This window comes from Enhydra lutris, unplaced genomic scaffold (genome assembly GCF_002288905.1).
Source record: "Enhydra lutris kenyoni isolate GAN:26980312 unplaced genomic scaffold, ASM228890v2 scaffoldscaffold5, whole genome shotgun sequence".
NCBI lineage: Eukaryota > Metazoa > Chordata > Mammalia > Carnivora > Mustelidae > Enhydra > Enhydra lutris.
In genome coordinates, this window is record NW_019154089.1 from 12339754 (window position 1) to 12362619 (window position 22866).

The 22866-nt window shown below is 39.4% G+C and overlaps 1 protein-coding gene across 1 annotated transcript in view; it reads right to left on the bottom strand.

Moving 5' to 3' along the window:
* LOC111141086 (multiple EGF like domains 10) overlaps nt 1-22866 on the bottom strand; it is a 121745-nt gene that overhangs the window by 68997 nt on the left and 29882 nt on the right. The window contains exon 4 of the mRNA XM_022493420.1: nt 13385-13477. Within this exon, the coding sequence (XP_022349128.1) occupies nt 13385-13477 (93 nt within the window). The remainder of the gene's footprint in view (nt 1-13384; nt 13478-22866) is intronic.

Consider the following 22866-nt stretch of genomic DNA (forward strand, 5'->3'; position numbering starts at 1 on the left):
AAATTTCCCCCACTTGCAGATGATCAGTGTGTCCAGAGGAGTGGCCTGTACGTAGAGCCCAGAAATGTAAAAAGAGAAATTGAGAAAGAACACATGAACTCCTTAGAAATCCTCCCCTTAGCATGAAGAAAGAGGTGGTCACAAATAAAATCTGGACGATCTTGCCATATTAGGAGGCACCCATCCCACTTACTTGATTTTGCCTCAGCTTATCTATGCCCACTGAGACAACAGAAGCAGCCTTCAAACGCACTTTGAACTTTAAGACACTTTTCTGAAGCAACCGGCTCTAAATTACTGAGAACCACAAAAGTGGCCAATTCTGTTGAACTTGCATTAGGTCTATAGAAATCCTAGATGAAATGAACAGTCCGTGTTTGGTTGTCATTTTATTTTGGTTTTGTTGGTCTTGGCTTAATACCTCCAGCATCTAAGGAGTCAAACTGTGGAACTATAAGGGGTTTGAGAAACTTGTGGATACACCTCTACCAAACACTGACAGCAGGATAGTACTGAATCTTGGAACCCAGCTTTATCAGAGGGAAAGTGATGTCAGCTTATAATACATAACTAACCTCACCAGGGTTGCTGTTCGAAGTAAGACTCTTTACGCGTTCTTAACATTTAAATGTCAAGCACCTGTTAGGATACAGCAGTCAGCCACACTGACTTGAAAATATATTTTTATGTGTCATTTTGCTGTGACGTTCTCAACTGACTTTAAACTTAGGAAAATTTGGGACCGCAGAAGAAATTAATAGGGAGGAAAATTCAGCCCTTCATATTCTAATATACAGACAAAGCACAAGGAAGTCACTTTTAGGAAAATCTCTCTACAGAACAAGTATCTTTCAGAAGGGACCAAAATAATCTTCCACAGTCTCAAAGCACAGAAAAACATGGTTCTTCTTGAAATACACACCCTTTCTTCCTAATCTTCGGTGCCCCTCAGGGCCTTTTATCTCCCTGTGATTTCATTCCTTGTGCTTCAGGCTAACAAGGCAGTGGTGTGTCATTCCCTTTGTTAATGTAGAAGAAAAGATCCTCATTCAAAACATCAAGTGCTTCAAAAATAAAACAACTTTGTAAAGCTTCTCCATCCATGAAGAAGAACAATAAAAATGTATTTTCCAGATCCTCTGAAGGCACTAAAACCCCATGTCCTTCACATGTCAAAAACCCCACTGGAGAGCTGACAGAGTGCCAACCGTCACTGTGGACAGCCACCCAGTGCTGTTGATATTAATATTACTCAGTGGCTGAGAGAAAACCTTTATTCTTCTTTTTAAAAAATGTTTGTTAAATGAATTTTCAAAGCATGAAATGTCATTTTAGAACTTCAGCGTATGCTTATCTCAAATGATGAAGCAGAAAAAAGGGCGTGAAATGTTTATTCTTTAACGTGTCTAAATATAAATGTTGATGACCCTATTCACAGCGCAGGAAAATCTCAGGGATATACATGGTAGGCTGGGATTAATTAAAGCACTTGGGGAGATTACATTTATTCAATGAAGTCAAAAGAATACTAAGACCCAGGAGCCATTGTGGGGTGCCTTACTTTATCAAGTCTTGTCATGTTTTCGTTCTTTTGCTCATGTATTTTTTCATTAAAAATGTATGAAGCCTCTTCTATGGCTACTAAGTTCAGTTTGTTGAGCATGTACTACTTGCTCCTGCCTGACATGGTCTACAGCCAGATTTCTTTGTCTCCCAGGAGAGACTGGTCCATGGTGTGACTTATCACAAAGCACTGTGTTAAGTGTTGCAGTACCCAGGATGCTCAAGGAGCACAGAGGGTCTGTGTTATGTGTACTGTGGCTCTGGGCAGAGGAGAAAAGGGATGGGGAGAAGGCTTCCAGGCAAGGTGGCTTCAGGTAAGCACCACAGGCTAATTACTCGGGATCACCACTGTGTCTCTAATTATCTTCATTATGGATGTGGGGGGTCAAAGGGTGGAAAGTTAAATGTTTGCTTAAAGTCCCACAGTAAGGAAACTAGGCATCCAAATCCTCAGTGGTACCTGGATGGTCTCAAAAATTGAATACAGATTTCTAGAAAAGAAAATTTTTTGACTATAGGAGACTACATATAATACTATAACAAAGGATCATGACACACAACCTAGAATTAACTGTTGTGAACGTGGCCTCACCTTTGCTTTATCATTTGATGCAAGAAATAAAGCATGACAGATAAAGTCCCCTTTGTCTTCTTGTGTCTGGCTCCCAGCTCTTTCCCTTACTCCATAACCCTGATCATGATTTTAATGTGCATCCTTCTAGCCTCTGTGTATCCAGAAATAGTACATTGTATCATTTTATGTATTCATTAGTTTAACATAAAATTTATATAACACTGTACATCTTGCTTTTTCCACCCAGTATTATGATATTGAGATCTATTAATATTACTACATCTGCTAATACAGAGGAATACTATATATCAATTTATAGCAAGGAATGGCTACACAGAATTCCTCTATATTAATAGCCTCTAATAAATTTATCTTTTCCTTTAACCGCAGCCATTTGCGGTTGTTGCCAAATGTCCACAGTTACAAAGATGCAAAGAATATATCCCCCAGTACCTAAAATCAAAGGTTTCTGCAAGGTATGTGAAACAAATTATAAAGAAGCAGAAAAAAAATTACTGGATCATATGGTGTATGCAATTTAAAATTTTATTCTAGAGACAAATTTCTCTGAAGTTATTCTGCCAATTTACCCTCATGAGAGCAGTGTATGGAATCTTGCTTTCACATCCTTGCCAATACATAGTATTGTCAGACTTCTTAACTTTGTCAATGTGATGGCAAAAAAATGACATCTTGCTCATTTAGGATGCATGTCACTGATTATTACAAAGAGAATCATATTCTCATATGCTTATCAGCCAATCAGGTTTCCTTGCCTTTAAATTATTTTACTACATCCTTTGCCTAATCTAAAGTTGAAGGGCTTTTTTTTCTTATTGATTTGTGGAAATTCTTTACAAATTCTATATACTAATCATTTGTTTTATATATTGCAAAAATCTTTTCCCATTCTTGCTTCTCTTTTAACTTTTACTTACAATATCTTCTGTCTTGAAGTTTTAAACTTTAATGTAGTCTAATTATTTTAAGCACTAATTTGTAACATGGATAAATCTGATTTTCACAATACTAATTTTATAACATAAGGTTTTTTTTTTTAAAGTGGCTGCTTTTCTTTAATGTATCAACAAAACTTCACAGTTATATACCAAGATCCAGTTCATATCAGTTCCATGAAAATTTTTAAATTTTGGCAGTTACTTCCACTAGTTTTGTGTAACAGTAGTGAGTTGAAACATTAAGTTTTCATGGAATTTTAAGATGATCCCATCATTTATGGTTTAAGAGCTAGGCTCTTGCAACCTCCTCTATTCACTCTATTGGAATAGTCTTAATCATTTTATTACTTTCTACAATTTTTTAGTTTTATACATGGCAAACATGACTAATTTGCTCCAGTATACAGGTACAAATGTTTGAACTTTTAAAAATCAGTGAGGTTGTTAGGGTCCTTTAAGTGGCTCAGTTGGTTAAGTGTCTGACTTCAGATCAGGTCATGATCTCAGGGTCCTGGGATCTCAGGCTCCCTGCTCAGCAGGGAGTCTGCTTCTCCCTCTGCCCTTCCCCCCAGCTCATATTCCCCCTCTCTCTCTTAAATAAATAAAATCTTTGAAAAAAGAAAAAAACAATAAAAATCACTAAGGTTGTCAATGAATTAAGAGATAGTTTGACCAAAGAATGAAAAACAATGACTAGCCCTTTTTCTTGTATGCCCTGAAGAAACTTTCAAGTGTCTTAAAAAAACTCTCTGATACAATCACAAACATAATTCAGATGTAATCATAAAAGATACCAGACTATATAATACATCACAGCACTTAATTTCATCCAATTAACATATGATGAAATGGATATAGCTCTACTAAAATTGGGTATTAGCTTACCTGATTTTATAGGTCAGATAACAACTGAGACTCCAAGACCACCTAATACATATCATTATTTCACTCTAAGCAGAAGAGCCAGGAAACACATTTTTGCGCTCAGAAAATGGTTGCTATGTGGGATGCCTGAGTGGCTCAGTCAGTTAAGTGTCTGCTTTTAGCTCGGGTCATGATCCCAGAGTCCTGGGATCAAGTCCCACATCAAACTCCTTGCTCAGCTGGGAGCCTGCTTCTCCTTCCACCCCTCCCCCTACTTGTGCTCTCTCTTTCTCTTTCTGACAAATAAATAAAATATTAAAAAAAAAAAAAAAAGAAAATGGTTGCTATGTGATTTGGAATAATTTGTAGTCTGAATTTCTTTGCCTAATTTCTTACCGCTCATACTCCATTTTGATTCAAGTTTAACAGCTAAGTTCTACATTGTCATATGAAATTTCCACCTTGAGAAGCAATATGTGGAAGTTTGGATGGCAGAACCATTAAGCATTCCCCATTCAAATGAAGGTTGACTTTCAAACAACTTTCCTAGTCTAGGGGCCACCATGTCAGAAGCCTCACCCCTCTATAAGTAATAACCTTGAAGTTCATTCTATAACTTTCCCTCTCTTGAGGGTAAGGAGCTCCCACATCCACATTTCCACAGAGTTCATGGAAAACCCTATCTAGCATATCTCATCTGGCTTCTAAAAATTTCATTGCAGCTGCCCATTTATGGATGAAGAATCTTGTGCCTAATCACCAAGGAGGAATGGGCCCCCAGTACAAATAGTCAAGGTCAATCTGAGCTACCTCAAGGCCACTGAAGGGAAGACTTTAGGTCATACCCTTTCTCTAGAAGATCTATGACTACTTCCTTAACTTCTCTGGACACTTTGCTTCTGCGTTTGTGCACATACTTCCAACCTCTCTGTTGAACTTAAAGCTCCTTGAACAAAGAGACAGAGCCTTTTTTATCTCTCATGTCTTGTTTTTATATCCATGACTATTTCTGAAATATTGATGCCTTTGTTCTTCCCTTCCACAAATATGTATTGAACATTATGGTGTGCCTAGCACTGTGTTGGATGTTAAATGATAAATTAGCTAAATAGCAGTGAAAAAAAAAAAGACAAAATTTTATGAGGCTGGCATCCTAGAAGAAAAGACAGAGCAAAAGAAAAAGAAAAAAAAAATTTTCAGAAAGTGCCATAAAGAAGTTAAAAAGGAAATATAATCCAGAATAATGGAGAATCACATATATATATATATATATATATATATATATATATATATATATAAAGGCTGGAGCAAGCTTCTCCTGGTGGTGGTGTTTAGGCCAAGACCTGAGTGACCCAGAGAAGCCAACCATGTCAAAATCTAGGGAGGAGAATATTCCAGGCTGCAAAAAGTTCAAGTGTAAAGACAGAAATGAAATCAACATGTCCCATGAGAGGAAGGCAGAAGTCAGGCAGTATGATGCCCAGAAGGGGAGTGGGATGACAAGGGATTGGAGAGATAGGCTGGCACAGTCCAAAAGGGCTTTGGAGATTATTCTATCATGGGAAATATGGGGAGTTCAGAAAACGGAGCAGTATTTGCAGTTTTCCAAGGTCACTCTGGTATCACTGCAGAGAACGGATCCCAGTGGGGCCCAGTTAGATGTAGCAGTGAGGAGACACTTGTGATCACCGAGCAAAAGCAAGTAGTGATGTGGTTTGGAGAGGGAACAGCAGAGATGGTGAGAAAAGCTTAGATTTAGTTCAATTTTGAGGTTGAACCAAGATCTTCTGATAAACAGATGCAGGTGGATATTATACACAATGAAAAAAGGAAAAGGAAAAGCAGACAAATGAATAAATGATGTAGAATGGAGTTAATGACATGATAGCCCAGCCTGTGGTTTATAGCTGCTGCATGAGAACTGACCAGCGTGTCAGTCAGAAATGTCGACAGTGTTCTCATTATGCCGCAAGCAACATAAACCAGACATGAATTCATCTGGGAAGGACATCCAGGGTCGGAGGTTGGGAATAATGCAGAAAACTACACCAGGGGTCTGTCTGGGGAGCCTCCTCCCAAGCAACCGTGGACAGAGAGAGGCTTCTGCTAAAGAGAGGGGTGGCCCCCAGGACTAAACAAGATGTCCAAAATGAGCCTTCCCATCCACTGTCTGGTCCAAACACTGCAATGATTTGCAGAGGTCTGGGGCAAGCCGTGTTTGTCACACAAGGAATTGCAAGGGAGGACCATTTCCTGAGCCAGGTGTGAGGCTGAGCACATCACAGGTATGGTGCCAGTCAGTCCTCATGAGCATATGAAGTTAGATACTCTTAACTTTATAGAAGCCTGAGGACCATGAGACTCAGAAACAGCATAGAAGGGACTGCAGCAATTCAGTTCCAAGGGGGCTTGGAGGAAGCAGGTGGAGGAGGTTCTCTGGCCCTCCAGAGAGAAACCAAGAACAGCCGGATTTCAGACTCCTTTGGAAAGGCAACATCAGCAGCTTGTGTTTGCGACCTCTATCAAAATATTTGGGCAGTCCATCAGTGAAATTGCCTTCAGGCAGTGGTGATGAACCATTCCCTGCCCAGTTCTTCCCACCTATCATCAATGCCTTGGCCCCCTCCCCCGTCCCCCCGCCAGGGACCCCGAATGATTTTACTCTTATTCTTGCTGCTTCATCAACCTGATCTCGCAAGTAATTCTGACAGCGCGATGGGTATGTTAATGACTCTCTGTGAGCATTGGGTTCTGAGTGTCTTCTCTTTCCAGACGCCATCGATCCGACTATTGTGTCCAGTCCATAGAGCTTTACAGCAGAACTTGCCGGGGAATAAGTCAGCTTTTTGTGTCTTATGATTTTTGGCTTGTAATATCCTTCAAATGGATTCCCCGATTGGAATATCCCGCAGGCCAAGTCTTATTACTTACCCTGTGCTGCACAGCGTGCGTGCTTTGTATAAAAGGTTATCAGTGTTCTTAATGCTGCACCTGAAAAGGTTTCAACTTGTCTTGCCTCCTAGGCATATTTTTACTACCTCCAAGTACATTTAACCAGAAATGCTACTGGTGACTAAAGAAGCCCCAGTTTGGAATTTTTTAAACCAAAATTAATTTCCATGTTTGCCTCTACTTGGTACTAAAGTCAAAAGCCTGCGGGACACACTATTGAAAGCTATTTGCTGGCTGCTGGTTGATTTAGGGCTCCCTCTTGCATTCTGGAAGTGCCCTATAGCCCAAGGAGAAATATATTTCTTTATAGATGTTTAGAAAATCATCAACAGGATTATACAGGTTGAGAGAACAAATGTGTTACTGCTACTCATACAGAAGGTTTAAAGGGTTTCCAGCACAAAGCAAGGTCTCAGTGATTACAGATAAGTGTCTACTAGAGCAAACCACACATAGACTCACAGGGTGGACAGGGATCGTGAATAGAATCTGCCCAACAGTCTGCATCATACAAATGAGGAAATTAAAAACTACAAACGAGTCCATCCAAATGGGTGCCATTTAAAATTCATCATCTCTGAGACAGTGCCCTCAATATCTCTCAGGATATGCATTCTAACATTTGTCTGGGGCTGTTAGCCCGTGCCTCCTGCTCTCATTCCCCTCAGGGAGGGCCCTGGACCCTGGTCACTCTCATCAAACCTCCCTTCCAGTTGCAGGAGTCACCATATCTTCATGGTTAAAATGACCGGCTATGAAGGGGATGCGAGTGTGTCTCCACCATTCAGTAGATGTCAAAACTCAGGCAAGTCATGTAATTGTTTTGCAGCTCTATTTCCTCATCCATAAAATCGGATCAAGAATTGCAATCCTCTCACTGTCTGCTGTGAGTATTAAATGTAAGGTCTATCAAACCCTTATAGGGAATCCAGGCATGTATTTAGCGCTCATCCAAGCAGAGCTATTACTGCCATTGTCATCTACATGACCCAACTCCTGCTCCTCCTCTGCTCAGCACACTGCCTCTACTCCTGGGTTTACAAAGAGAAGAAAGGTCATCAGATACAAGCTCCCTCGAGCTCTCCTTGCCTTTGCCCACTAGCACCCCAATACTAGAAACCTCTTGACATCCTGCCGGCCACTCTTTCCTCCTCCTGCTGTAACCAATTCTCACTCCCATGCCCAGCTCCATTCTTGGCTTTCTCCATCCACCTCTTCTGCTGAGACTGTGCTCTTCCTCAAGATGAGACATTTGCACTTCTGTCTACCTGTCTCAGAGCTGTAAGCTCTGTGAGGCCCCCACTGCTCCACTCGTGTTTCCTTATCGCCAGTATCCAGTACAGTTCCTGGCATCCAATAATCACTCAATGAAAGTTCACACCATGAACACATGAATGACCTTCACAGAACCATGCAGTTCATTCAATCTAATTAAATGGAACAACCATTTACTCTGCTCCAACCACACACCAGCCACAATGGTGGCTAACGAGATTAATAACACACAGTGCTTGCCTTCTATGAGTGGTTTATCATCCCCTGAAGGAGGAAGAGGAATAGGGGATTGATGGAGGGACGGAGAGATTGATGGGGGGAGAAAGAAAGACAGCAGGGAAGAGGAGGGTAGAGAGAGATGGAGGTAGGCTAGATTAATGGCATATAGGCTAGGGTATGCATTAGGCTGCCAATAAAAGTAAAATACGAGTGTGTGGTTTTTTTTAAATCATTTAATCAAATTTAAAAAGAAGCAATACATCTGAGTTTAGTAAAATAAATCACGATTTCACTCCAGGGAACAAACTTTGTACAGTCCTCTGACACACCTGGTTTTTTTATACAGAGACTACACTGAGACCCAGGAAGACTGTATATCAAACACAGGATTCCTTCCTCCACAGACAAGGTAAACAGTCAGATCAAATCTCCAAGGGAAGTCTTTGTAACCCTGTACACGTGAAAGTACCTGTTAGCCCATTTTTCTCCCATGTATATTAGGAAAGAAAAAAACCCCAGAGAGATAGTTGTGTGCGACCATCATCGATTTATTACCATCTGCTTATTTTAGGCTCTTAATGTAAATAAAAAGAGTTACTCTTCTGGCTGGAGTGAATGGTCCTAATTATCAGGCAGAAACTGGGCTGTTACTACAAGACAGGAAAAAAGAGAACTATGTCTGAAAGCCAAGAGACTCCGTGGGTTTCTAAAAAGTACTTCCATGGCCGGAAGTCAACAGTCAACAGACAACAAAGTTGCAGCACGGTCTTCCACGGTGGTTCCAGTGCTAGCTCAAGAGACTGGTGCAGAGCAGAGGGCCTCTCTAGCCCCAGCTCCTGCCACACAAGTTTTTCCAGCATCTGGCCACGGAGCACCACCATCTTGCATGGTGCCCAGTTCCTGCAACAGAACCAGCTTCTCCATCCCAGCTTATTCCAGGCTCCCATAGCATGGGCAGCTTCCCAGCACCCAGCTTCTCCATCAACAGGAAAGCCAGCAGCACCCATCAGTCAGCAGCTTCCCCTGGCAACCTTCTGGGGCTTTTCTGTAGCAGAGAGCTTCTGATCAGACACTCCTCCATGAAAATCTTTCCCAAACACCTTATAGGGCAGAATTCTAGCAAGTTCCAGAGAGCAGATGTCCATCAAGTTCTGCTAGAGTAGTATTATGCAGCCTCTCACTATTCAGTGAGCTGTGGTGTGCCTTCCCTAATGAATCATAGCCTTAGTGGAGATTCCTTTTGGGTATCCTATCTCAGCCCTGGAAGTAGTGGCTGCTCCTTAAATCTGCTCTTCCTGTGTCCTTTCAAGTGTTATGAATTCTACTAAACAGTTCTTCATTACTCCAGTCCCCTGGTACAGTTAATAATTGTTCATCAACTTTCCCTGTCCAAGTTACTGTGCGTCCCAGGAGCAATGAGCATACCTGGCAAGATTCTCCTTTCTAAATGCCATTCTCCAATGGAAGTCTAAGGCTGAGGCAGAAAAACACACCACGGCCTTGGAGTATCCTATAGTACCAGTAAGGAAGGAAGCGCTCACTAAACAAAACAAATAAACAAAAAACAGACCAAAAAAGGATGGGGGCACATCAAAAGGACACAGGGGTGACCTGAAATAACTCCCAATCTCCAAAGCAGAAACAATCTGAACAACAAAATCACATATATTGGCCTATAACCCAAAATTTCATATAAATATCTCTGAGTCCAAACTGACACAAAGGTTGAATAAATGGGAGTAAGATGAATCTTCCTTACAGAAGAATTCCAAATAACATATGTAAGGACTCCCCCTCAAAGACATGAACGTAATTCCTGCCCTTCACCCTTGAGGGTAGGCTAGACATAGACTTGCTTCCAAAGCATAGACTAGGAAAAGGAAAACAGTAATTTTTGTGGTGAAACATGGTGTACACTATACATCAGCTAACCATGAAGATTAACCAAGTGATGACATCATCAGTGATGTCACATGAACATTATGATACCCCGATATGATGTGAAGAGCAGAGTATTCCAGCTCGACAGTATTATTTTCAAAACCCATAGCCCTAGTCTAATGATAAGAAAAAACACTAGACAAACAGAGATCAGGGGACATTCAACAGGATACTTGGCCAGCACTCCTCAAGATTGTCAAGATCAGGAAAAGCCAAAGATGGAAAATGTCATAGACCATAGGAGACTGGGCAAACATGACAATGAAATGCAACATGGTGCCCTGGATTGGATCCTGGAACAGATAAGGGATGTTAATGGAAAAAAAACAATGAAATCCAAGGTCTGAAGTTTAATTAATAGTAATGTACTAATGTCGGTTTCTCAATTTGACAAACTAATGATAAGGTGTTAACAAGGGGAAAACTGGATGCAGGTATAGGATAACTCTCTGCTATCTTTGCCACTTTTCTATAAATCTAAAATTGTTCCAAAATAAAAGTTTGATTGAAGAAAATTTATTGTGGTTTTTCTCTCCTGATGGGACCCTGACTGATGCAAGTACCTAGTCTGATTATCAAGTCAATCATTCTACGGACCTAACAAACAGCATCCAATGTCTTCATAACCATAATCAGAGAAGGAGGGAACAGAGAAAAGGAATCCTTGAAAATGAGGTCATTTTTTTTTTAAGATTTATTTTAGAGAGAGAGAGAGAGAGCCCATGTGCTTGCATGAGTGGGGGGAGGGGCAGAGGGACAGGAAGAGAGAATTTCAAGCAGACTCCCTGCTGAGCACAGAGTCCGAAGGGGCTCGATCCCAGGACCTGAGTCGAAATCAAGAATCAGATGCTTGACTGACTTAGCCATCCGGGCGCCCCAAAATGAGGTCATTTAAACTGTGCTACCTAGTAGATTATTCAAGTATACTTTTTGTTTCAAGAACTACTTGGCTTAGAGTAATTAAATGGCACACCTTCTAATAAGTGGTATTAGAGGAACCACAGCAGACAAGGCCCAGGTAACCTTATCCAGTGTTCCAGCTCAGAAGAGCATTTGCTTAGGTGTTGGAACAAAGTGTCAGAAATGTTTTTCTCAGAGCATCTTGAAAGACCTCAGTTATCAGCCTGTGTTTACTTACGCTTTGGGTCATTACAGAGCCCAAAGTTGTAAAGAAGAGATTAAACACTGCATCAGTATTGTATTCTAGGATGGAAAGAACATGTGTCTTCAGAATTCTAGAGGCTTCATTCAAAAATCAGTACACTCTAAAAGCAAGCAACAAGTTATTTTCTAGAAAGCCCAAACTCCAAAAGAAAGCAATAGTTTGTTTTCTAGAAGGCCTGAATCAGTTCTGGACAGCCTGAAATTGATGTAGCATTTTGTTTTCTGCACATAAGCACTCAGCAGTCTGATTTCTCAGCTGTAGGCGGCTGCGGGCTCCTTAGGACACGAACTCTAAATGCGGCTACAACCATTCTATCCCACAGCTTACGTGCCCTGGCATTAGGAACAAACCTCACTTCTCAAATGAAGAATACATCCACTCCTTTCATTCCTGCTAGTTTTTACAATAATGTTATTTTTCTTCAAAATGTGTAGGCACAACTGATTTTTAAGCTGGAAAAGTTAATGAAAGCGACATTGCATTTGAGGTCAGCCGGCCAGAAAAATGGCTATGAGCCAAATCCCACATCCCAAACATTTTGCCTCCACGGCCTGTGAACAAAATGCCCACTCTCCTCCTGATCTCCAGCAGAAGCAAAACAAAACCCTGCAAGACAGTTATCCATTGGAATTGGAAGCCTTTCAGGGGCAGAAAGACACACACACACACACACACACACACACACAGACACACACACACACTCCCTGTTTAAGACACAATAAAAAGGCTCTTTCACACAGAACGTTCTGTGCACAGGCAGCACAAGGACTACCCCTGGAGATGCTGTTTGTGGGACAGCCAAGAGATCACAAGCCTAAAACAAGCAGTTCTTACAAGATACACAGTAATCTACCTGATTCCAAATATAAGCAAGAAAAAATTCTTAAAGCCAGTTTATCTAGTTAGCTTGAAATCCTTTTGGACTAGTTGTGGAAAATTGTGCAGTAGAAATGGGGATGAGTTTGTGTTGTCATGAGATCCTGCTGATTTCCTTTCTCTCACTGTAACATTTCATGCATTAAAATTCAGTTGCACTCGGACTCCCCCTCACATTTTTCAAAGCAAAAAGCAGTACGAAGAAACAGGAAGTATCCACAATTACACGTGCAGCAACGAGTTAGGCAGAAAACTAAAGTTTTAACTGTGAAATTCAGAAAAGCAACTGTATTACATGACATTCCACTGCTTAATCCTCTTAATAAAGAATATGAGGTTTTAAGTGCAAACTGTTTACAGTCCAAAATATTATACTAGAATTATAATTATATACCATATATATACAAATTATATACCATATTACAATTTGATTTAATATCAAAATGTTCATGAATTTTCAGTTATTACCAATATTTGTCCTCCATGTTTTCTGAGTATCATTATTTGCATCTCAGAATTCAGAGGGAAATAAATATACTAAGCATTGACCATATCAATTTTACTTCTGACTTAAAGCCAACAGGTGATACATTTTTAATCACCAAGGAAGAATGCTAGATAAATCAACATATAAACATAGCAGTTAGGATGGAATAGTTATGTAACCACAAAACTGCTTTACTGAACTAAAGAACCTCAAGTCTGGACCCTACTCTGGAAAACATATTCATATTTACAGATGTATCAGCATCAGATTATTAAAATCTCCTTCTTTCCAACTACTTTTCTTTATCCTCAATTAACAACATATACTGTTATATCAGTATAACACATATACTGATTTAATAGAAACTGTATTCCTGAGCCGGACTGGGAACCCACACCATATTCTGTACAGGGAACAAGAGGGAAACCAGTGGTTCAGGATAATCGGCAGACAAGGGAGCCCATACAGCAAAAACACGCCAAGACAGACAAGAGCAGGTGGAAACTTACCACTGGAGCAGTTGGTCCCACCCCAGCCAGGCTCACACTGACAGGTGTTTGGAGCAATGCAGCGACCGTGGACACATTTATCAGCACAGTGGGCTGTCAGAGAGAAAATCAATCAAATAAGGAAAGTTGGCATGAGGAAAAAAAAAAAAGAAAAACCAACAACACAGCTGTTTCACATCCCAGTCTCAAGTATCACTTAAAAACAACATGCATGCTTGATAATTTCCTTCAATTCATTCCTTGGCCCTCTCCTAGTCTGCTGTGTGACCAAACAATTCCCCTTCTTATTTTGAGATCACCAAAAAAATTCCTTCATTTCTACTATCTAATTGTACTTCATGCCAAATTAGGAAAGAAGTTTCAAGGAAAATGGCCTAGTCCACATTTAAAAAAAATTATCAGTGATTATCCAATATACTCTCTTTGTTTCAGAAGAAGCATACGTGGATATAGCAACAAACCCCAAAGCAGGATATGAAGACTTGAGAGGCAGAGTAAATAGAGGGGTCTTCCCCTTACATGACACCTTCACTGGAAACAAGAGTCAAATTTCTCTGAGCACATGTCACTCACAACTATGACAAAGCAGAACTAGACACCCTTTTTCTATTCACAAAGATATTCAAAAAATGTCACTGAGGTCTTTAGGAAGTAGTCAATCTCAACTTCTCTTTCATTAGTGAATATGTCGGGTGTGACCCACCCCATGGAAGTCAGGTTTATCACTGCAAACGTGAGTGGATGGGTCATCTGAGGATGTCTAAAACAAAGGTCCAGAGCCCCACAGAAAGCAGCATCAAATACATACCGTGCTGAATGTTAGCACTGCCTTGAGTGTTAGCACCACTCACTTTGAGGACACATTCTTTTAAGTACCCGGATATAAGAGTAATTGGGAGACCCACAAGGCATAGTTGGGAGTTCAGCTATTCCAAAATTTTATGTAAGGATGGGATAAGGTATCCTATGCTTCACAGATAAGTTTTACTAATGCGTGTCTTATTACAAAAGTTAAACAGATTTACTGTCTACATGTGAAATACCAAAAAACAAAATAAACCTATCTCTGGTCCCATCAGTTCAACATTTCTATTTACCTAGATCATTTCAGAAAATTTTCCCTATATATTTCTCTCCTCAAGGAAAAAAAAGAATCACAATATTTTTCAATTTTCCTTTCCACTCAATGTAATGGTAAAAATCTTCCCCTGATGTTGACTATTCCTTTGATACAGGCAGTGTTGTATGAATATAGTTTATATTGTATATATAATATATATACCATGATATATATTTTATGTACATATTTATATGTGTGTACATATCTGTGTGTGTATTTTATATATTACATATTTTCTGGACCAAAAACAATAACCACTTCTAAGGTCTTTATCAAAAATATTAGACATGAAGAGATATAAGGGAAGGCATTTTAGATGAAAAGAAAGCACAAAGAAGGGGTAGAAAGAAGTCAAATTGGAATAAGTTCTGCTTGGGTTCAATGTTGGGAGCAATAGCTTTGGAAAGATACAGAGCTTGAAAACCAAACTAAGGTGTTAAGACTTTACTCTGAGAATTAACTGGGAATACTCTAATGAAATATACAGAATTATTACAACAAACCATCAGGTAGAGGACACCACAAAGGAATAAAGTGACCATAAACTTAAGGAACTAAAGGCTCACTTCCTTCACCAAAATAATTATTTAGCCCCCAGGCCATTTGGTGAGGGATGCCAGGCCAAGTGAACTTGGGACCTTGGGCCACAGTAGAGGTTATGGACACTAGCATTCCAAGGAGATGCTTAGCAACTCCCCAGTACTTGATTCAGACAATCATACATTGGGTTGTAATTAAAAGCAAGCTCAGCCTGTAACATATGAACACACTGGCTTTGTAAAGCCTGACTCATGCTGTCAGGTTAAGTCAATACGTGCCAACCTCAGGATCCACTGCCTCCTACCATCTCCACACATGTGTTTGACACTGTAGATGTGCCATTCATTTGTAAGGTCATAGCTCTGTAATGTTCCTTAAAGTGTAGCTATGCACATACAAGCCACCAAACTACCATAAATGGAGCATGGAAGGGTCAACTAAATGCCACAAAAAGCTCAGGTGCAGAGTGCATATTCTGGACCACACTATGTTCTATGGTAGCACGTGCACCCCAGGACACTCCCACCTTACCAAGAACATTGGCATCCACCGTGATATGTAAATATGAAAGTGCTTTGTCTCACTTGTCTCATGTACTCATGACATCTGTTTGCAACATAATTGCAAACATCAGTCTTCAGACCCAAATTTATGAATTTCTCCTCATTCAAGACACTAAAACTATGTAAAACTCTGTTCACATATCTTGAGAAGTTTTTTTTGTTTTTGTTTTTGTTTTTTTTTAAAGATTTTATTTATTTATTTGACAGACAGAGATCACAAGTAGGCAGAGAAGCAGGCAGAGAGAGAGGAAGGGAAGCAGGCTCCCTGCTGAGCAGAGAGCCCGATGTGGGGCTCGATCCCAGGACCCTGGGATCATGACCTGAGCCGAAAGCAGAGGCTTTAACCCACTGAGCCACCCAGGCACCCCTCTCGAGAAGTTTTTAAGAGTTGATACTATGAAAGAAGTTTTGTCTGATACTGTGCATTTAAAAGCACAGAAATTGCATATGGTAGTTGAAGAAAAAAGTGTCACCCATCTCCTCAAATTTCAAATTTTTGAGATTGCTGGGTCATCATACAAATGCTCTCATGTTTGATTCCTGATGGGACAAATTCCATGTTTTATGAAATGAACACTGAGAAGTCCCGTCAATTAAAATAAATAAAACAAAAATCCTGTGATGGTAATTTAAAAATCCAGATTACTTTTATAGAAGCCTCAAACTAACATTTAGCCAAAGTCTGGAGCAAACTGTCAATAGACAGTTAGCACCAAACAAATTCATCTGTAAATTAATGAGAAACTGGAAGGGAGACTCTGCTCTCCTAACGATTTTTTTTCTTAATTAAAGCTAAAGCCAATGGAATCGCCTCTGAGCATTGAAGCCTCAAGTCAAGTAATTAACTAAGTGATGGGGAATATTGTTGGTATAGATTCCAAAGGGAAAGAATACAAATTCTACAGCCATACTGCAGAATCTTCCCACAACATTAGATTTTCACACAAGGGCCATGTGTGCTCCATGTCCTTCCTTATCCCACCAGCTTGGACTCCCACATCTAGCAATAGCCTTCACCCAGAAACAGCTAGACCAGCAGGAGCAAAGGGAGACATCAGAAGAAAAGAGAATAAGCCATAAAGCTCTATGTCCTCAAATATCTCAATTGGCCAAATTGCAGGAACACTCACTATGGTATATGTATGGACAAACACAGACCCTCTCCCAAGGACATCAGTGGACCTCAATGACTACTCTAGTCTCATCTTTCCTCATTTAGCTTCAGATGCCACCTACTCCAGGGTCCAAGCTTCCATAATTAACAAACTCCATGTGAGAAACCAAAGTAAGATAAAGACATCGATTTTTCCTGTAAAAAATCCCAAAGTGAACTAGAAAGAGAAAAGGAACAGCAGTCCCTCTTAACAAATGTTTAATCACTTATCACTTAGATTTCAAGAATAGGTACAAAAAAAAAAAAAAAGAATAGGAACAAAAGATCCATTGTAAGTGTAGCTCTTGCATCAATGGAAAACAGTCACTTTATTCCCTATTGAGGTCCTTTCTTCTTATTTTTTTTTAATTTATTTATTTGACAGAGAGAGATCACAAGTAGACAGAGAGGCAGGCAGAGAGAGAGAGAGAGAGAGAGAGAGAGAGGGAAGCAGGCTCCCCGCCGAGCAGAGAGCCCGACGCGGGACTTGATCCCAGGACCCCGAGATCATGACCCGAGCCGAAGGCAGCGGCCCAACCCACTGAGCCACCCAGGCGCCCCTTTCTTCTTATTTTTAAAAGGGCAGTTATAATCAGGAAAATGCTAGCAAAAATGACCTATCAATTATGATTTATTTTTCACACCTCCCTTTAAGAAAATCATCACATTTCATATTCTGAGTTTCGGGTTGTCCTTTTTTGGGACCAGATGTAAGCTGACTCTCTGCACCCCCACTAAATGCACTGCTGGAGACACATGACTTGTGAATGGCAGCCAAGGCATCTTCTCGCTCAAGAACTGGCAGGCGGGAAACACTGATGAGAAGAACATGCCCCATCTTTGAAGTGAAAGCTGTGGACAGCCTGTCTGCCTAACGGACAGGTGAGGACTGACATGATGACCCCAGGATCTTCTCTAATTAGGCTCCTATTTCAGCCTTAGTTCCTAAATCCATTTAAATCCCATTACTAGTGCCATGGACCTCATTCCTTTCACTTGTAAATACTTGGCTTTAATAACAAGAGCCACTAAACTATACTCAATGGTTTTCTCTTCTGCCACATACATTTCACTTTGGATTTACACCTAGGGTATGGAAAAAAAAGTGGGCAGACTAAAGATTCCTTTATAAACCAATTATATCTCCTAATACAATAGTTACTGTTGTTCTAATGGACATAATGTCATCAGTTCATTTAATCTGAAAAATGTTTCCATGATCTAAGTATCTTTTAAAAATAACTGTCTGGTGGAAACACAAACCTTCCAGCTAACCTTACCTCAGAAATTCCTTTCATTCTGATATTATAAATGAATATCATAAGTCACAAATCTTGTTTTCACTCTTTATTCTCAGTTGCTATAGAGGAACTTATATTTTTAGAGGTAAAGGTGCCTTTAATGAACATAATCACCACATTTTTTTCAGACAAAGAAACCGAGGGTAGGAATATGGAATGGTTTTCCCAACATTCATAGCTGGTGTTAGAGGCAAAAGAAGGATTAAACTCTAGTATCTGACTCACAGTAGACCAAAGCTTCTGATGGGTCTTAAGAGAGGTGGGGGGCAGGGGTGGAAAGGATGGTAGAGGTAATGCTGGACCCTCTACTGGGGCAGCTGAACTAGACAGCTAGGAGTTGTAACTAAGAAGATTACAACAAGGAGAGTAGACTTCTAAGATAAACTTTATCCACAATACTTTTGTTTGAGGCCAACTATATAGTTACTACAAAACTCTAATTGCTATTACAGTGTTCAGGTGCAGACAGGAATAATCTCATTATCCTATATCTAAACATTACATTGCAACCTATCCCACTGTGTTTGTTTAGAAAGAGGAAGGGAATTCTCTTTCTTTCAGTTTAATGTTTACTGATGTTGCCAGCACACTGTAGGCACTACTCCGGATACAGAGACAGCAGACCAGGAACTCTCCCTTTGCAGAGGAAGTCAAATACAAGAGCCTCAAACTCAACGGACCCAGAGCAGAATGCAGGGGTATGAGCAAAATACTGTGAGAGCATATTCAACGATTCCATTTACATGAAATGTCCAAAAGGTAAATCCATAAAGACAGACAGTGCATTAGTCGTCTAGGATGGGGAGGGATTAGGTGTGAATGTGGTTAATGGTTACAGGGTTTTTCCGAGGGGATGAAAATGTTCTAAAATTGATTGTGTGATGGTTGCACAACTCCGTGAATATACTAAGAACCACCAAATTGTATACTTTAAGTGGACGAAGTATAAGGTATGAGAATTATATCTCAATAAAGCTGTCAAAAAAAAATACTACGAAGGCTGCAGGAAAGAGCAGTTAATTGCAACTGAAGTGAAATCAAGGAGGTTCTTCTTAAAGAACATCTTAAAGGAGGAAGTGGACACGTTTGTATTACAGTTGCAGGAAAGAATGGCTAACAACAGCTGTTTCATACTCTCTTCTCCTTCCATCCATTCCCAAAGTTGCAAAACCCCACGGCTTGGGATCAGGTCTCTTGCCTCACAGCCACCAGTGGTCCACAAATGACCTGCAGAAATGGCTGATGAGTCATGGAAAGTAAGAGAACATGGGGAGCCCAGAAATCTGCCTTTAACAAACGTAATTAAAAAATACTTTCCTCAAATTCCTTTTCCCTCCATTCCTAATAGGGCTTCCATGGCTCTTAAGGACAAGTACGAGTGCCTACTAGTAGTGTCTTTGGCAAACATCACGAAATTGTATACCTAATGTCTGTTCTTCCTTCCATCTGACCTTCACCAGGGACAATGATGTGACCAGCAATAAACTACAATTCCCAGCCTCTTTCTGGATTGAAGCATTCAGGTTGAAGAAGACAGTATAGGGGACAGACTTAATTAGTAAGTGTCATTCCCCTTCTTTTTCTCCATTCTGATGCCCAGCATGTGGACAAAATGGCTAAATCTGCAAATACCATCATGATCTTGAAGGAAGGGCCCAGAGAATCATGGAACCCTTTGCTCTGTATTCCTTGTATGGATGAATGCATGCCGTGAGTCAACTACTTTCAGACTTCTCATTACATCAAGACAATAAACCCTGAGTATGTACATGTCTCTATTTTTCAGGTATCTATTTATTGGAGGCAAACATGATTCCTAACTAAAACTGCCCTTTTGGGAGATATATCAGGTGTCAGTTCTTCAATTAAAAAAGTAAAAATAAAAATAAGAGAGCAGAAAATGATTATCTCGAAAAAAGTGAAAAAGCATTTGGCAAAACCCAATATCCATTTCTGATAAAAATTTTCTGTGACCTGGGAACAAAAAAGGAGCTTTCTCAACCTGATAAAAGACAAATATGAAAAACCTACTACTAATACAATAAAATAATAGTAAAAGAATGAGTGTCCCCACACACACATGAGATTAAGAAGAAGATAAGGAAGTCAGCTCTTACAATATCTATTCAACATTACAGTAGAGGCTTTAGCAAATATAGTAACACAACAAAAAAGAAATAAAAGATATCCAGACTGGGACAAAAGAGGTAAAACTACCTTTATTTATAGGTTATGTAACTATGTCTATGTATGTAGAATATCTATGGAATCTACAAAAAAGTTAGTAAAAATAATAAGAGTTTAACAAAGTTACAGATAAAAAATGTACAAAAATATATTCTATATACTATATACTAATTCTATATACTATATATACTATATGCTAATTCTATATACTAGCTAGCAATAGACAATTCTATATACTATATATGCTATATACTAATTCTATATACTAGCTAGCAATAGACAAGCGTACATTGAAATTTTAAAAACCACCTACAATAGCACCAAAAAAGGGTGAGTCTGACTAAAATGTGAAAGACATATACACTAAGAATTAACAACACTTCTGAAAGTAAAGAATTTAACAAAACCATCAATCAATTTGACCTATTTGACATTTACAGAACTCACTCCACACAATAGCAGCAGAACATACATATTCTCTCCAGAGGTAGACCTTGTTTATAAGCCAGATGATTCAGTATTTTTTAAGATATCAATTCTCTTCCAAATAGATCTATAGACTCAACACAGTAAAAACCCTAGCAGCTTTTTTTATAAATATTGACAAGCTGATTTAAAATTTATATGTTAATACAAAGTGCCTACAGTGGCCAAAACAACTTTGAAAAAGAAATACAATACTATTTGATCTAAAGATGTTGGTGTAAAGATAGACAAATAGATCAGTGGAATGGAAAAGAGAGTCCAGAAATTAATTTACACATGTATGAACAATTATCTTTTTACAGAGGCACAAAGTCTGTAAAAAGGCCTGCAGAAAGGCCTCAGTGAAAAAGAAACAACACTGGAAAGACTGAATATCCATAGACAAATAACTCAATGTGGGAAATTGCACAGCATATACAAAAATTAACTCAAACTGAATCATAGACCTAAAAGTATAAAACCTGTAGAAGAAAACAGAGGAGTAAACTTTTGGGACCATGAGCTGGGCAAAGGTTTCTTAGATACAACACCAAAAACACAATTTGCAAAAGAACAGATTAATGAATTTGTCCAACAAAATTAAAATTTTTGCTCTTCAAAAAACATTATGAGAATGAAAAGATAAGTCATAGAATGAAACTAAATTTTTAAAAAAGTATTGTCGGATAAAGAGCTTGTATCCGGAATACATAAGGAGTACTAAGAAAATAATCAGTGCAATTACAAATAAATAAATAGGCAAAAGATTTGAACACTTAATTCCAGAAGATATATTAATGGTAAATAAGATCATGAAAAGATGCACATTATCATCACTCACCAGAACAGCGCAAATTAAAATGATATTACTGCACAGTTATTCAAACAACTGAAATTAACAGGGCTGTGCTCACAGACAGCACAGAGGTGGAGGAACTGCAAGTCTCCTACACTGTTAGTGAGAAAGTACAATGGACAACCACTCTGGAAACGTTGGAAATTTCCTTAGAATGTTTATATGAATGTATGGATTCTTTGCAGTGTTTGGCAATTACAAATAAAGCATCTCCGAATACTTGTGTATAAGAACCAAATGATGCACCCACTCTGCTCCCAGACTTGAGAAATAAAGGTCTATGTCCATCCATACCAAGAACTTGTGTTCTTTGTAATTGCCCAAAACGGTCCGTAAACACACGGAAGGATAAATAAATGGTGGTAGGTCCATATGGTACAATATTACTCAGCAATAAAAAGGAATGAACTAATGAGATGCACGACCATATGGATCAGCACCGATATGATCACGCTGAATGCGAGAGACCAGACATAAAACAGAACATAACATACTGTATGATTCTATTTATATAAATCTTGAGAAAAAAACAGACTAATCTAGAGTGACAGAAAGTAGATCAGTGGGTACCTGAGGAAGTGGGGGACAGGCAAAGTGGATGGAAGGAACTATAAAGGCGCATGAGGAAATGTTTGTGTGTGATACGTATGTTCACTATCAGGACTGAGATGGGTGGTTTCACAGTTGGAGACATGAAATGCGTGCCAATATCTACCACTTATACACTTCGATTTGTAGTTATTTTCTGTCAATTTTACCTCGGTAAAGCTGTTAAAGACAACCACAAAACAGAACTAAAGTGTGAGGAGAACTACCAAAGTAGGAGAGAAAGACCTCTCTACAAGCAGGCAGGTTTTAAAAAACCTAAAGGGGGCTTCCTGGGTGGCTCAGTGGGTTAAGCCTCTGCCTTCAGCTCAGGTCATGATCTCAGGGTCCTGGGATAGAGTCCCACATCGGGCTCTCTGCTAGGCAGGGAGCCTGCTTCCTCCCCCCACCCCTCTCTCTCTCTACTTGTGATCTCTCTCTGTCAAATAAATAAAATCTTAAAAAAAAATAAAAAAATAAAAAACCTGGAGGAACACTAAAATAGTGTACATGCTTGGCAATTTCTGGAAGAATCTATGGTCATTGATGGCTGGGCTCTGCGAATGCTTATGAAGGTATTGGCTTAGAAGCTCCCAAGAAATAATTATTTGGGGGAACTTCTTATACTAAAAACTCACAATGTAATATTCTACAAACTTTTCCTCTACCATGTGAATAACTTCTATAGGAGGAAAAAAACATTTGTGTTGAA